The 16390-nt window shown below is 45.1% G+C and overlaps 1 protein-coding gene across 1 annotated transcript in view; it reads right to left on the bottom strand.

Moving 5' to 3' along the window:
* Window positions 1–796: 796 nt before the first annotated feature.
* polr1b (RNA polymerase I subunit B) overlaps window positions 797–16390 on the bottom strand; it is a 49977-nt gene continuing 34383 nt past the window's right edge. The window contains exons 11-15 of the mRNA XM_084321727.1: window positions 14271–14441; window positions 10963–11119; window positions 4424–4620; window positions 3239–3489; window positions 797–2481 (exon numbers count right to left, since the gene is read on the bottom strand). Coding sequence (XP_084177853.1) covers window positions 1599–2481; window positions 3239–3489; window positions 4424–4620; window positions 10963–11119; window positions 14271–14441 — 1659 coding nt within the window. The 3' untranslated portion in view covers window positions 797–1598. The remainder of the gene's footprint in view (window positions 2482–3238; window positions 3490–4423; window positions 4621–10962; window positions 11120–14270; window positions 14442–16390) is intronic.

The raw sequence follows: 16390 nt of genomic DNA, 5'->3' as shown, positions 1-16390 counted from the left end.
TGAAAAAAGCGCCCCCTATCGTCTCCCAGATGGTAAATCACCCTTTTGGATTGGACTCAATGAAAGTGAATGGGAGAAAGGATTTCTGACTCCACATTTTACTTCTCACTGATGTAACCGGGGTCTACCAGAGTTCATTCTGGAGCCTTGGTGCCGCGGCGAATATGTGTTTTACTGTATACACGATGGATCAATCAAATGAGCGTTTTTTTTTCGAATGGCGATCGGAAATTGGAATAAACCATTTGGATACCATCTGATCTCAGGTAAGGAATCTATGTTATCAGTCTTAGGATAATCAGACTCGTTTTCACGGATATATAAGCGTTTCCCCTATATGTGATATGGCTGTTTTGACTGTAAAAGCCATCAGGAAATAAGAGCAGCGATTATCAGCGCGCGGCACGAGCGTGCGTGCGCACACATATACTATCGATTATCTAGCGTTTATTTGAAAACGATTCATAAATAGGCCGACAAATGACAACGTTCTAGAATATTCCAGTAAAAGACGATTATCATAGAATGTATTGTTTTTTCCGCGAAAACGAGTGATTTTCAAAATGCTATCAAACTGAAATGAAGCGATAAAAAAACAATCTGCTTTGACAATGTTGACTGGAAAATGAGTCTTTGATAAGCGACGGGCAGATTAGACACATAGCCATAATTTAAAACATAGATTAGGCGATATTAACGTTAACATTGGAGTGGATTTGGGCATTCAAGGGGGTAAAAAGGAAAACACGGCTGGCTCTCAAAGTGTTAATCACTTTATTCAAATTGAGGATTTAGTTTGAAAAAAAGCCGATATGCAAGACAAAATTAATATGCTAGCCTTGTTATCCAGTCGGCATCGGAGGTGGGCAGCGAGCTGGGACGCATTCTCCGCTCAAACAGGTGTCGCGCGTGCCCTAGCTATGATGTGCATTATGTAGGAAATCCATAGGGTGAATATGATTTATTATCAGCATTTTAGGTCTACTATTTTACATTTCAAAAGCATTTCTTTTAATTGTTTTTAATTATAGGCCCATTTCACACATTCATCTCGCGAGCCCCACAGCTGCTCGCGAGCCCTCTAGAAAAACGAAGAACAAAAACATTATTCAGAATGGTATAATTGGATCTCTGAGCAAGGGAGCTGCCACGGAATGGGTCCCAGGTGTCTACACTTTTGTTTATGACCTGATGTCAATCAGTCTCAAAGTTAAAACAACCGTAGCAGGATAAAAAAAAAAAAAAAATGTATTCAACATCCTGGATTACAATAACATGGAAAAATGGCAATGTTTTGCATCAAGGTTTTACTGATTGGAAACCTCATCCCACATCCATGCCATCATAGAATAGACTACCGTTGAACCTTTCCTCAATACTTTGCCCTTTAGCCCAAAGAAACCACTCTGGACAAGGGAGCCCAACTTCTCAGGCACCATGTTATTCTTACATTTAGAATAGTTAAATCAGGTTCCAACAAAACCATTATGTATAGAAAAATATTATTACAATAGAACTCAACAATCTCAACGGATTTATACATTGCAATGAGTGACCGGTCACAGAATAAGCATCTCCGCTCATTAGTCCGATTGGATTCACTTCACGTCCAGTTTGACTTTGATGTTCATCGCCGCCAGCTCGGCCACAAAGTAGCGGAAGACGTACGGCACGGACACAGTGTCGATGGAGTCGCTCTTGCCGCACAGGGTGCAGACGGTCCTGCGGTGGCGCGTGGCCGACCAGGTGGGCGGCGGCTTCTCCAGCAGGGGGGACAGCAGGCTGCCGCAGTCCACGCACACCTGGGCCACCGAGCGGTCGGAGCAGTTGAAGAGCCGGTCATGCAGCAGGAAGGAGGTGCCGTGGGCCAGCAGGGCGTCCCGCTCCATCTCCCCGAAGCGGATGCCCCCCTGGACGTTCCTCCCGCCCACCGGCTGGTTGGTCACCTTGTCCCGGGCCCCCGTCGTCCTCACCTGAAATTTGTCGGAGACCATGTGACGCAGCCGCTGGTAGTAGACCACACCGATGAAGATGTCCGCCTCCATCTCCAGGCCGCTCAGGCCGCTGTAGAGCCGCTCGGTGCCATAGTAGTTGTAGCCGGCGGCCCGCAGCATCTCGCCGAAGTGCTCCAGCGCCACGCTCTCCTCGGAGAAGGTGAAGGGCGTGGCGTCGTGGCTTAGGCCGTGCAGAGCGCCGGACTTGCCGGCCATGCTCTCGATCAGCATGCCGATGGTCATGCGGGAGGGGAACCCGTGGGGGTTGAACAGGATGTCTGGCATCATGCCGCTCTCCGTGAAGGGCATGTCTTCTGCCGGCCACAGGCGGCTCAGGATGCCCTTCTGGCCGTGCCGGCTGGCGAACTTGTCGCCGATGGTGGGGTTTCGCGGTATTCGTACGGTAATGCAGATGCGCTTAAAGAGGCCGGAGCCGGTGTCGTTGCTGCAGACCTTGATGTTGTCGACAACGCAACTCTCTTGGCTCCTATAGGTAGAAGGGGAATTTCTTTTCATTATTGTACGCCGTGATACTTTTTCAGTAAGACTACCTAGATAGGTTAGCTGATGACCAGGTTAGGGTTCAGTTCCCCCTGGGGCTGCGCCAAAGAGAGGAGGCCATTCCTATCTATACACCGTACAGTGAGATTACAGCTTTGAGACAGAGTACTCACTTTTGGATACTTGCCAATACAGAGTACCAATGAGTATTTTTAATAATACTGCAATTTTCAGTTACCAGAATAGTGAATTATTATTATTCATTATATGGCCTGGGCGAATACTCGATTGCGATTGGTTGGTAGGAGTCCATTAAAACTTGATAATGGTCACCTTCTAGGTAGTTCCAGCCAAACTGTCTGATCACCATTTTAAATGCTGGTTACATAGTATCTACTGTTGTAGACTCGCTACATAATATCCAGTCAGACGGTTAATTTGCTTGCCTGCAGCCTGCCTGACCACCACAGGATGGCAACAAAGTAACACACAAGCAAGACAGCACATCCAAAGTACCTCCAGTATCTCCTTTTTTGGAGTGTCAACTCTACGCAACTATATTACATTAAGTTGATATTTGGGTTTGTGTATCTCAGTGTTTTTACAAGTGTGAGTACATGAGCACAGTATCGGACCCGATATCGATACCAGTATCGGCACATCCCTACAGATAATAAAACATAGAAAAGACACAAAAGTCTTTGATGGACCACAATAGAGTTTCACAAATCATTATTACTCACTTATAGAATGTGACAAAGCTTTGGCCAGTATTGAGGTTGATGTAGCTGTAGAAGGGGTCTCCGTATTTAAGCACTGAGCCTATGTGGGGCAGCCCGTCAGCATCCAGCTTGTCGTTCACCTTGGGGTCACCGGGTTTGGTGCCAAACACCAGGCAGCCGTCTACTTTCATCTTGTCTGCCAGGTCCACCAGCTCAGTCTTGTAAACACAGCCGTGGGCAAAGCCCCTCTCCCAGGACGACTTGTTAATGATCTAAGATAAAGAGCTGTCAGTATGTCTCCCCATCTAAACACCTGGCTATTACATTCTCCTATTGCATGTGTTGAACGTGAAAATGAAGAATTCCATTCCAAAATTAGATATCAACCATCAGAAAAGATCTAGTCTTACAAAAGAATTGCGGACATGATAATAAAATGTATTGACATCTTTACCCATCTTAACACTTTGGACGCCATCTTTGTACCTACTGCGCCACTGCACTGTGCGTGGCCGTGTTTGCAGGGCTATATCTATATTATAGCTATGGAGACAATACTATGGCTCATTTGACATCAACTATCCATCGTTCAATATGTGAAAAATAATACATTTGTTCATGTATTCGTTCGCGTGGTATACCGTGGTGAATATTGTATAGTTTCAGAGTGATCCAGGCTAATTCCTGAAAATGGCGCTATGGAACAATATGTGAATTTTGCTACAAGCGTTCGCCTTGCTCGCCTGGACACGCTACTATTTCCAATTCAAAGGTATATAATAGGTATTATGTTTAATCATGAATGCATGAACGGGGGGGGGGGGGGGGGTCGTTTTTTTATGGTTTGATCGTCAGCAACGGCATACGTTTTGGAGTACGATGATCGTTGCGATCGATGTGAAATCATGGTTGGATCAAAGTAGGATTGATGTCATAGTCCTTACCTTTACTAGGAGGTATTCCAAAAAGAATATTCCAATTGTCTGATCGCGATTTCCAGTATCGATGTCGATGGGGTCCCTGACATGAAGTGTAAGTGAATAAAAAGAAAGAATGATGTATGGCGCTCAACCGCTGGCGAGATAACCCGACTATCATCGGGTCTGGCGCTGAATGAGTTAAGATCTTAGTTCTTTTTTATTTGTATTTTTTTTTTTTTTTTTTATCTTTTGTGAGACGTCACAAAATGTAGATGTGACGTCTCACCATGGCGTCCTCCATGTCGTAGCCGGTGTAGGAAATAACCGCCACAATGGCGTTGGTGCCGATGGGGTAGTTGTCCATATTGTAGTGGTCATACATGATGGGTCTGACCAGAGGGCTCTGCGGGGTCTGGAGGCGGTACAGCTTGTTGTCGGAGCGCTCCTGGAAGGAGTGGAGGGGGAAGCCCATAGTCTGTTTACCTGTAGGGGATAAAGAGAGCTTGATCTTCTGGCTCACCTAGTGCTTTATAACTCAACCTTGTCATGGGCAATCTTTAAGAGACTGGAATAATATACATTATAATGACATCACACTACTTAAAGGGGCACTTCACCCAAAAAACAATGCAGATTTATTTTACACATAATCTTGCACACTTATAAAAACTAAAAACGTTTTGCACACATTTATTTTTAGTTATTGAGAATATATTAGTTTGAATATGGCCACCAGTGATGTCATCTGGGACATTTAATCTGTGTATTGTGTTAATTACAGCTCAATGAAATGATAAAGTAGCAGTACCTACAAACTAAGGTATTTTTTCATCTACATCATCTACATCTACATTCATCTACATCTACGAGGTGGTGCCGACAGAAGCAGCCTCACCACACTCACCAACCCTCAGCAGCATCATCCTCACGGAGCACGAGGTAAGACGCACACTGAAGGGAGTGAACCCGAGGAAAGCAGCGGGGCCGGACGGTGTCGTGGGACAGGTGCTGAAAGACTGCACCGACCAGCTGACGGGGGTCTTCACTAAGATCTTCAACCAGTCCCTGTCCCAGGCCATCGTCCCACCCTGCCTGAAAACCTCCATAATCATCCCGGTCCCAAAGAAGAACTCCATCAGCTGCCTGAACGACTACCGTCCAGTCGCACTCACCTCCCTACCCATGAAGGTCTTTGAAAGGACACTCAAGCCCCACATCATCTCTAGCCTCCCACCCGGACTAGACCCCCACCAGTTCGCCTACAGAGCCAACAGGTCCACGGAGGATGCCATCGCTCCACTCTACCCTGTCCCATCTGCGTGAACACTTTCGGCAACGCACATGTACTTCCGCGTTTCTCTGATTGGCCAGCGTTGGCCAGCGCTCTCCTTCATGAATACCAGCCGCTCTACGCTCGTTTACCCCCTCATGAGTCACGTGAAACACTGCAGACCACTGATTGGTCAGAAGAGAGACGCGTCACTCGTTGGAGGCTCTCCAGAAAAACAGAAAGCCGCCATCTTTAATGTCTCTCGCGTAGGATTTCATTTGCAGCAGGAACAAGTGCAATAAACAAAAAAGGATACAGTCACTGTGTATTCTGCCTCATTTATTGATGAAACAAAACCGACATCAACACAATTTGCCACCGAGCGGAGAGTTTAGTCTCACAAAAAGATCGCTGACTTGTTAAGCTTGTTGTTGTTGTTAGGTTAGGTGCTAATGTTGTGCTAGCGTTTTAGCATGGCTATCGTACATAGCGCGATCAATATAACTCGCTATTGATTGTTTGTACTAGTAACTAATGGTTAATGCTAGTAGAATAGACACAACGTGAGGTAATCACCATCCATTTTAAACCGGTTATTACCTAATGCTAACGTTAGCAGATAGACGCAAGACTGGTGCCGTTACAGCTTGTTAGCTTAATGCTAACGTTAACGTTAGCAGATAGACACGAGAGCCTAGCAGTGGAGGCTGCTGACCAAATTTTTAGGTGAAGCACAAAATTATATTATATATTAAATTATATTTTTTAAACATCCCCAACGCTGCAACACCCCCATTTCTCCCAGGTGTCAGGCTCCTCATTCGCTTCCATTCATTTTGGGGACCATGTTTAAATATCATCCTTCTGAAGTATAAACAAACTATACTGCTGTGACGATTTCAATAAAACAGACCTTTCTGAGTCAATGGTATGCAGTGGTGTTGCGCAATATGTCGGGGCACCCCCGCAGGGCAGACCACTCCCCTAAATCAAACCAAGCAGACCATGGCTCGGCGGCCCGATCAAACCAAGCAGACCATGGCTCGGCGGCCCGATCAAACCAAGCAGACCATGGCTCGGCGGCCCGATCAAACCAAGCAGACCATGTACAGTATACAGTGGCTAATGTACTATCAATACTACTATTGAATATACATACACTATTTGTTACAAAGGGTCAGATTAAACAGAATATATATATTTATTGCCTGAGATCCCATGTATAATATCTGTATATCGTTTGATATCCCTTGTATATTCCTTGTACAATGTGCACGGAATGTCCCTTTAGTCTAGCAGGACAGACCATAATATTCATTCCTCTATTGGAAGCGATCCCATGGCGCCAGGCACCGAGTAAAGCCTTGCCCACTCGAGCTGACTTGAAAGCTGCCGCCGGGACTCGCCCAAACATGCCCGCTTTTCGCCCACGGCTACGAGACCGAGAGGCGACAGAAATGAGATAGGCACTATTTGTTCACGGTATATATATATATGGCGCAAGAAATGTAGAACCCCCCTTGCAGTTCCTCTTCAGTTCGCCTTCAGTTCAGTCTGGTTCAGTTACCAAGTAAAGCCTTACCCACTACGTAACGTGAGGTATAGCAGGGCTCGTATCGCCCAAGATAGAATCGTGTTATCCTAAATACGTCTGTTTGTCGTATCGTTCTCTATATATTAGTAAACCTTCATTACGAGTCAAAGACCACGTGAAGTGGGTAATTGTGTGTCTATAATAGAGCACTTATTGCCGCGTGCTAATAGTACAGTAACGTCAAGTTCAGCCGTGCACTACCGCACCGGAGAGGATATCTACACCGGAGCAGCAGCACCACGGAGGACTTACACCCCGCCAGCGGTGCCACTCTCCGGGCAAGGATTATCATTCTCCATTCTTCACCACGCTGCTGGAAGCAGGGAACCGCCTACACCCCCTGCTGTGGGATCCACGTGCCCGTGGGACCACCGCCCAACCCCGTCTCTGCCGGAGCAGAGACTTGACGGCTCTCATCTGCGCGGAGCGCACCCTGGGATCACCACTGCTTTCCCCGCTGCCACAGGGGTGACATCACCCCCTTGAACCCTGGACTTGCATAGAGCTTTGGCCCCCTCTGCTGGCTTACAACCGGTAGTACACCCCTTCCCAGAAGACCCCCTAGATAATTACTTAATATGCACTATTGATTTACCTGCACATTCTATTTGCCTTATAAGCGCATCTAAAGTGACAAAGTAATGTAATCTAATATTCCCCTTTGTGTAATAAATATTGTAAACTAGTATTCTGTGTGGAAAACCTGTTATTGTGCGAGTGTCGTCATCTAGAATACCTTTGTACGGTGTTGGCCAGCAATGTACAAGTCGGTAGTGATTCAATGATATCAGTACTTGATTAATACAGTCAGGGAATTGTACCCCTCAGTTACACTATTCATTTAATTTACACTATACATTTCATCAAACCAGCATGTCATGTCTCCCTTAACTGTCGGTGAAAAGAGGGAGAACTACAATGACCAGAATGCCTGGCAATGTTTACTTCCTCCTCCACAGAGGCACTAGTGACTAGATCTGATCAGTGCAAAGTACGCTAGCCTAGCCACAAGCTAGCGGCAAACATTCATTCATTTAGGCAGCACCACTAACACAGTGCACATAAATATTATCTGCAGGCTGCATTAGCAGCCAGCAGCCAACGTGATACATTACATTGTGTTTATAATGTGACATAGCCAAGTTAACAACGTTGCAATCCCTTAATCAAGTCTACTACAAGTATGTATTGTTCGCTAAACAGTTAGCTAACGTTAGCATCCAGGCTAATCAGGCTTTCGTTTTACAAACACTACAACTTACTTTTTTCTGATCCAGGTGCATAAGTCCACTTCTTCATGTTGCTCAGTTGCTGGTTTATACTTTGGTCCTAATGTTGGCGCAAAGTTTAATTTAGCCTACTGTGTGTTGTTACAGCTGTACTGTAAACTACTAGCTACAAGTTAGCTTGCCTTCACTGTCCAAGATGGCACGTTCACGTCAACTACAACTACACTAGTCTTCAACTGAGATAAAATAAAAAAGATATATCATCCAGTGCACAACAATAAGTGAACAAGTGAATAAAGATCTTAAAATATGAATGATTATATTAGGCAAATTAATGTTCTTCTTCAGGCAAAATGCACACATGAGATGATGGAACACAACTTTGACTAGAACACAGACGCCAGCCCAGCTGCAGTTCTGCATGTATTTTACCAGGCAGACTCTGATTGGATTAGCAAGGCTGCCAATCATTCAACCTCCGTGTATTGGATGTCAAGGGCTGTCAATCATTAAATCCTCCATTCAATGGCAAGAGTTTAACTGCACAGTCCGTGCTTAGATGAAGTTAATAGCCTATTTTGATTGGCTGTTATTTATTATTTATTTAACAATGGGTCAACCTGTGAAGTATTCTGCACGAATAATTACTGCAGGCAATACCTGCAGTGCAGGCCTGCTCAGAGCTGTCAATTTTGGCCATTTTTGAAGAAAAAAAAAATTCACTGGCATTTTTTTACAGAGGAAAACATTTATAATAAAAAAAATAATAAAAAAAAAAATATATATATATATAGGTATATGTAAATTAATAATAATTATGAATTATGAGTGAATTTGTATTTCACGTGTTGTCATAGAGAAACCTCCACTGGAGCCTAGGTAACGTTAAAGCAATGAGAGGTAACGTTAGCAGAATAGACACAACGAGAGTCTCGTTAATGTTATTATTGATTGATTGATTGAATGAAAACTGTTTTACTCTGGCTTGCGCCTAGCTCGCGGACATAAGTTAGCTATGCTGGAGTTCTCAGCTGTACACCAGCGGCCCCAGCTTGTTAGCTTAATGCTAACGTTAGCAGATAGACATGAGAGCCTAGGTAACATTAATGCAATGAGAGGTATGTTATTATTGATTATTGATTGAATGAAAACTGTGTTTTACTCTGGCTTGCGCCTAGCTCGCGTACATAACGTTAACGTTAGCAGATAGACACGAGAGCCTAGGTAACGTTAAAGCAATGAGAGGTATGTTATTATTGATTATTGATTGAATGAAAACTGTGTTTTACTCTGGCTTGCGCCTAGCTCGCGTACATAGCTATGCTGGAGCTCTCAGCTGTACACAGGGAGACAAGTACGAAATGCGCATGCGCACATTACCAGCGTAGGGGGAAGAGGGCTGGCCGATTGCTGGCCAATCAGAGAAACGCGGAAGTACATGTGCGTTGCCGAAAGTGTTCACGCGTCCCATCTGGAGATAGGGGGGGGCTACGCATGGCTGCTCTTCGTGGACTTCAGCTCGGCATTTAATACCATCCTGCCTGACAGACTAGTACCCAAACTCCTAGATCTTGGACTAAACCACCCCCTCTGCCGGTGGTCCAAGGACTTCCCGTCTGACCGCCCCCAGAGGGTCAGGATAGGCCCCCACACCTCCACAGCCATCAGCACCGGATCCCCCTAGGGATGCGTGCGGAGTCCCTTATTTTACTCCATTTACACCCACTGCAACGCCATCAAGTTCGCTGACGACACCACCGTGGTGGGCTGTATCTGAAAAGGTGACGAGACCGTGTACCGCAATGAGGTAGAGCAGCCGTCAGCCCTGTGCAAAATTAACAACCTGCAGCTGAATAAGCTAAAAACCCAGGAGATGATCGTGGACTACAGGAGGAAGAAGACCAACATACAGCCCCTGTACATCGACGGGGGATGCATGGAGAGAGTCTCAGTCATCAAATTCCTGGGCGTCCACCTGGAGGATGACCTGACCTGGAGAACCAACACCAAGGCGATCGTGAAGAAAGCACAACAGAGACTCTACTTCCTGAGAATACTCAGAAAATACCACCTCAGACAAGACCTGCTTGTGTCCTTTTACCACTGCTCCGTGGAAAGCATCCTCACCTACTGCATCAACATGTGGTTCCTCAGCTGCACAGCCGCAGAGAGGAAGGCGCTCCAGAGGGTCGTCAACTCGGCCCAAAAAATCATTGGATGCCCTCTCCCCTCACTGGAAGAACTATACAACTCCCGCCAGCCGCTTTAGCCATCTTTGTACTCAGTGTGCCACCACTGTAAAGTATAGGGATTTTCACTGTGTGTTGCGGTGTTTGCAGGGCTATATCTATATTCTATATTATAGCTATGGAGACAATACTATGGCTCATTTGACATTAACTATCCATCGTTCAACATACATAAAAATTTTCATGTATGTTATACCGTGTTATACCGTGGTGAATATTGTATATTGTTATTATCTAGGACTGTGTGACTGTTAGCAGCTAGGGCTGCATTTTAAATTGCGTTGTACCATTCTTGTGACAATGACAATAAAGATAATTCATTCATTCATGGAGCTGCAAAATAAATCAGCATTGTTTTTTGTGCCCCTTTAACGCTTCAACTCAATAACTCTGAAACCAAATTAATTTGTACGAGACAGTTTACAGTTATGGGATATGTGCGAGATTATATGAGTATAATATGTGTTCCTTTAAGAAACATACCCATTTGACACTGGTACATGTTCCTGGGGCTCTGGTTGTGGTCGGAGTAAGGGATGAAGTTAGCCACCACACTCAGCATGCTGTGCGGGAACAGCTCCTGGTGTGTGGTCACCCCTGGCTCAATCTCATCCTCCATGACCCCCACGTTAATGTAAAGCTGTGGAGGGGCAGACCAAGATACACATCAGAACAAACCGCACACACCATACAATACAAAGTTCAAGTTCAAGTTCAAGTTCTTTAATAGTTGTCATACAGAAGTACAGAATACTTTCATACAAAATGCTTCTTACTGTTACGCTCCAGAGACTGTGCTAGACAAGATAGTATCAAATAACATAATAACATAATATAGCATGAATTTAGAAGAAGAAAAATGAGGTCACAGTGTTCGGTATAGACATATGTACAATGTTCTGAGTTACCATATAATATACAATACACAATACTATGCAGTGTACTAATGTACAGTACTATCTAGTGCAAAGCAGAAATGGGATGAGGTACAATTTTAGGTACAATTTACAGTAAGGTGTACGAGTTGTAGTGCAATCCTTCATCCATAAATATAAAGTGTGGGGAGTGGGTGCTACAGTGTGTTTGTTTAAAGTGGGTGTGTGCTATAAAGTGTGTGGAGTGGGTGCTACAGTGTGTTTGTTTAAAGTGAGTGTGTGCGTGTGGATGTGTGTGCTATGTGCGTTTGGTGGTTGTTGTTGTGTAGTGTTCATTCATTGTTCGTTTAGCAGCCTGATGGCCTGGGGATAGAAGCTTCTTCTGAGTCTTTCTGTGCTCGCCTTGAGACTCCGGTATCGCTTGCCTGACCGCAGCAGTTCAAAGAGGCAGTTGTTCGGGTGACTGGAGTCTTTAATGATTCTCTTAGCCTTGCCCTTGCAACGCTTGTAGTAAATGTTCTGGAGGGTGGGGAGCCCCCCTCCAATTGTGCGTTCGGCTGAACATGTCACTCTTTGTAGTCTGCTTCGGTCTTGTGCAGTGCTATTCCCAAACCAGGAGGTGATGTTGCCGGTCAAGATGCTCTCTATTGTACATGAGTAGAAGTTCTTAAGGATCTTCTGGCTGACTTGGAACTTCCTTAGGCGCCTGAGGAAGTAGAGGCGTTGTCGTGCCTTCTTCACAACACTGTCAATGTGTGTGGTCCATGTCAAGTCCTCGGATATGTAGGCTCCGAGGTACTTAAAGCTGTTGACTCTCTCAACCGGTGCCCCGTCGATGCTGAGGGGGCTGTAGTCCTTGACCCCCGACCTCCTGAAGTCCACAATCATCTCCTTTGTTTTGCTGACGTTCAGGGAGAGGCTGTTTTCCTGGCACCATCCCGCCAGGACCTTGACCTCTTCCAGGTAGGCCCTCTCGTCGTTGGCAGAGATCAGGCCCACCACCACTGTGTCGTCAGCAAATTTGATGATTGTATTGCTACTCCGCTGAGCCACACAGTCGTGTGTGTACAGGGAGTAGAGGAGGGGACTCAGAACACAGCCCTGGGGGGCCCCTATGTTGAGGGTGATGGATGAGGAGGTGCAGTTGCCTGCTCTCACCACCTGGGGTCTGCCAGTCAGGAAGTCCAAGACCCACTGGCAGAGGTCATAGCCCAAGCCCAGGTCCCTGAGCTTGGCTATGAGTATGGAGGGGACTATGGTATTGAATGCCGAGCTGTAGTCGATGAATAGCATTCTCACATAGTTCCCCTGCCTCTTGTCCAGGTGTGATGCTGCTGTGTGCAGCACATGGGATATGGCGTCCTCCGTGGACCTGTTGGGGCGGTATGCAAATTGCAGCCTTTTCCACTCCTAGACTCACACTCAGACTCTGGTCGGGTCCTCACGGGTCGGATGGAAAGCTATAAGGAGCGTGGAGGAGGCAATTCAATTTCATGACAACTGAAAACCCAACGGATTATTATTTCTTTTTTGCAAATCATGATGGAGCGGGGGGTTGTACAGTACGTAAACAAAACTACTGGCCTGTTGGTGAGCATTTACTGCGACAAGTAGCAGAGAATTATAAGGAGATGGATCACCAGTGGTTTTGAATGGGGAAATCCGTATGATTTTTTTTTTTTTTTTATCCACTTTTTCTCCCATTTTTCTATATTTTCTCCCATCCCAATTTCGTATCATCCAATTCAACCCTCCCCTGTCACGAACGCTGTTTCTTGCCTCCCACAAGCCGGCTGCAATGTGGACTAAGTCATACATAGCACAAGTCCCCTCCGGTACTTGAGGTAACAGCAGTCGCATCTTTTCACCTGCGCAGCTCGATCTCTCAGTGTCGAGGAGTAACGCGTGGGAGGCTCACGCTGCCCCCGACACTTCCTGATTCTACTGCGCAGGCGCACCAACCGACTTGTAGGAGTCGCTTGTTCACAACGTTCGATCCCCACCCTTCAGTTTTCCCTCCCCGTAATACGGCCAATGTGTATTACTGCGGACGACCAGCTAAACTGAAAACAATGTGGAGAGCTGGATTCGAACACACGAATCCTAGCGTCTCCACACTGGTGGCGAGTGCCTTGCCCACTACACCACCTAGCCGCCCTAGAAATCCGTATGATTTAAAGATGGCAACAAAATGAGTCAGAGAAAATAATTAAATGCGATTTAATTTGGTTGAGTAGAGGTATAATTCACTGCATCTTGAGGTGAAATTAGAGTTTTAAAGATGCTAAAATGAATGATCTCTGGGCACCCAAGTGGCGACCCATGTAACGCGCTGCATCGCGAAGCGGCCGACCCGGGTTCGATTACCGGAATCATGCAGTGAACGGTTGCTATGGTAACTAAGGACCCATTGGTGGCACATGCATAGGAGCTGGCCAAAGTGGAAAAAAGGCATATTTCTATTACAAATTTGACCAAATTAACTCTTAATTCTGTGTTGTCAGTAATTTATCAGTGCCTTCAAATAAAATAAAAAATTGAAATTATAAGATGACATGTGACAAGGCAGCTGGGTGGCGCAGAAAGGAGAAAAAGTAGATAAAAGAAAAAGATGACATGTGACAGATTCTTAGATACGGATGAATCAAAGAGACAGGTCTGGTCTTGTAAGTTCCAGTTACCATGATGGCGGGAGAGGAAACAGACTTCTCTTTAGACAGACCTTGTTTGGAGCCTCCAAACTTCCCGCACAGAGTTACTACACACAGAACACTCAAAACAATTCACAATTGTTCCTGGGTTCCTCCGTTTCGTTCAGCACTTCCCACCAGTACTGCATTGTGTTGGACTTATATACACACACACACTACCACAGCAACCACATCATCCTACAGTTCAGTTTCCACGCGACCGTACCTGTTCAAAAGTGCCAATCAGCTCTTGCTCGCCCAGAGCCAGGTTGCGGACAGGCCGCACCATACGACAGGGGGTGGTGAAGAGGTAGAGGCCTGGGTACATGCTGGCCTTGCCCGTCTTGGGGACCAGCACTATCTCAGTCCACGGAGGGATCCTCTTTTCTCTCAACACCTGCGTGAAAGAGTGCAACTGTTACTTTACTGAAGTCAAAGTAGATACAACTCTGATGATGGAACACGACTCTGGTCCACTCAAAGGTTCTAATCGCATAAACAAGGTATTACAATGATTTTATGTGAAATGTTCAATATCAAAAGAAAAGGCGCTTGTGCAAAGTTATGGCCTCATACTTCGCTATAGAGAGGGATTCCATCTTTTACTAACTTCTGATTAGCCAATAGTTTGTGGTGAGCTAACGCCACTGGAAGAACAGTCGGCTCTGTCCCTTCCTGTAGAGGGCCTCGATGTTGTCCGTCCAGTCCAGTTTACTATCACTTGACCCAGGGTTGTTCCCAGCCTAGTGCGACTCAAGGTTCTTTGGTAGACTATTGCATTGGTCCATTCATTGAAGATGAACACAATGCGACATCCTTTACTAGGCTCACCCATCAGGTGCTGAACTGCTGATCCGAATGTATAGGTAAAAACCATATTATGCGTTTTTCATCAATAAATAAATAAATGGCCAAAAAATTGGGGGAATGGATTGGGGGCCCACAAATACATTCTTTCATGGGGCCCAGAATCTACAGCTACGCCCCTGGTTGGGACTAACGCATTACAAAGTAACGCATTACAGTAACACCGTTACTTTTGGCAGTAACTAGTACTCTAACGCATTACTTTTGAAATTCAGTAACGCAGTTACCATTACTGAATGGTTCGTTACTTCGTTAACTGCGTTATTTTTATGTAGATTGGTAGCGATCCAGTGTAGTTCTCCTGACTCCTGTCTGTGTCACCTCACCTGCGGAAAGACGCTATGGGCGTGTTTTGTTTACTATAGTCTTGACTGTCATGGCGGCAACCACTAGTCACGTTTTTACACATGGATATTCTCACTATATCTCTTTTGTCGAGCACAAAGAAAAGAACGTTTTAGTTAAATGTAATTTGTGTCTTGGCTCAAAGATCCTATCTACTGCCCATGCTTCAACGAAGATAGTAGCGGAGTCTAACGTTAACAGGAGTCATCCGAAGCCACTCGCCACCCGCTTTCAGGGATCTAGTTAGCATACCACCAGGCAAATGGGACGGAACACTTTTTCCAACTACTTGGAGAGAGAATATACAAAATGGAAATGAGCTAAAGAAAATGTTTGAGGGGCTGGACTACATCTCGACCACCGCAGACTTTGGTGAGTTCAGTAATGTGAATGCAAATGAATGGGAACTGTCAAGTTGATCAACAGATTTTGACTGTAAGAATCTGCAAGGGAATCTCATCAATACTAATAATAATAATAATACATTTTATTTGGTGGCGCCTTTCACGACACCCAAGGTCACCTTACAGATCATAGAAAAAAACACAGCAAGGCAGTTAACACTTTGATCGCCATGGTTAAATTCATAATTTACCATCCCTAGCCAGCTCTATTTGTCTATGGAGAAGTTCCCCTTCTTTGCAGGGCTATAACTTTTTAAATTATATTGCTAAATTGACATTATTATGGCCCATTCAATGTCCTATATCCATTGTTCAGGGTGTAGCAACGTTATACTTTTTCATTCACATATTCATACTAAAATATGGTCTAAAGTATAAGTATGTTTTTATCGTTTTCTGCAGCTTTCTCCAGAACTTGATTTATAGCCCCAAATGCATTATATTTATGATCAAATACAGTTTGGTAGCGATTGGTGCCAGATAAAAAATTTCAACTGGAGGTACTTCTAGAAGTTACTACGTATGATCTGATGATGACCGGATGGGCGGGGGGTCGTTTATAATTCCGTGGGCAACGTTATATCATTCACCTAGTGTGGGTCATATGATCATCAGAGCAGTTTATATGGAACACATTAGAAAATAACGCTGGATCTTACCGTATATTCCTCGCGCCGTTGGACGATCAGCTTGGAGTAGACAGTTTTCGATTATGGGATGTTGATCTAGA

The sequence above is a fragment of the Notolepis coatsorum genome, assembly GCF_963971535.1.
Source record: "Notolepis coatsorum genome assembly, chromosome: 9".
Lineage (NCBI taxonomy): Eukaryota > Metazoa > Chordata > Actinopteri > Aulopiformes > Paralepididae > Notolepis > Notolepis coatsorum.
This window is presented reverse-complemented; position numbering and strand designations above follow the sequence as displayed.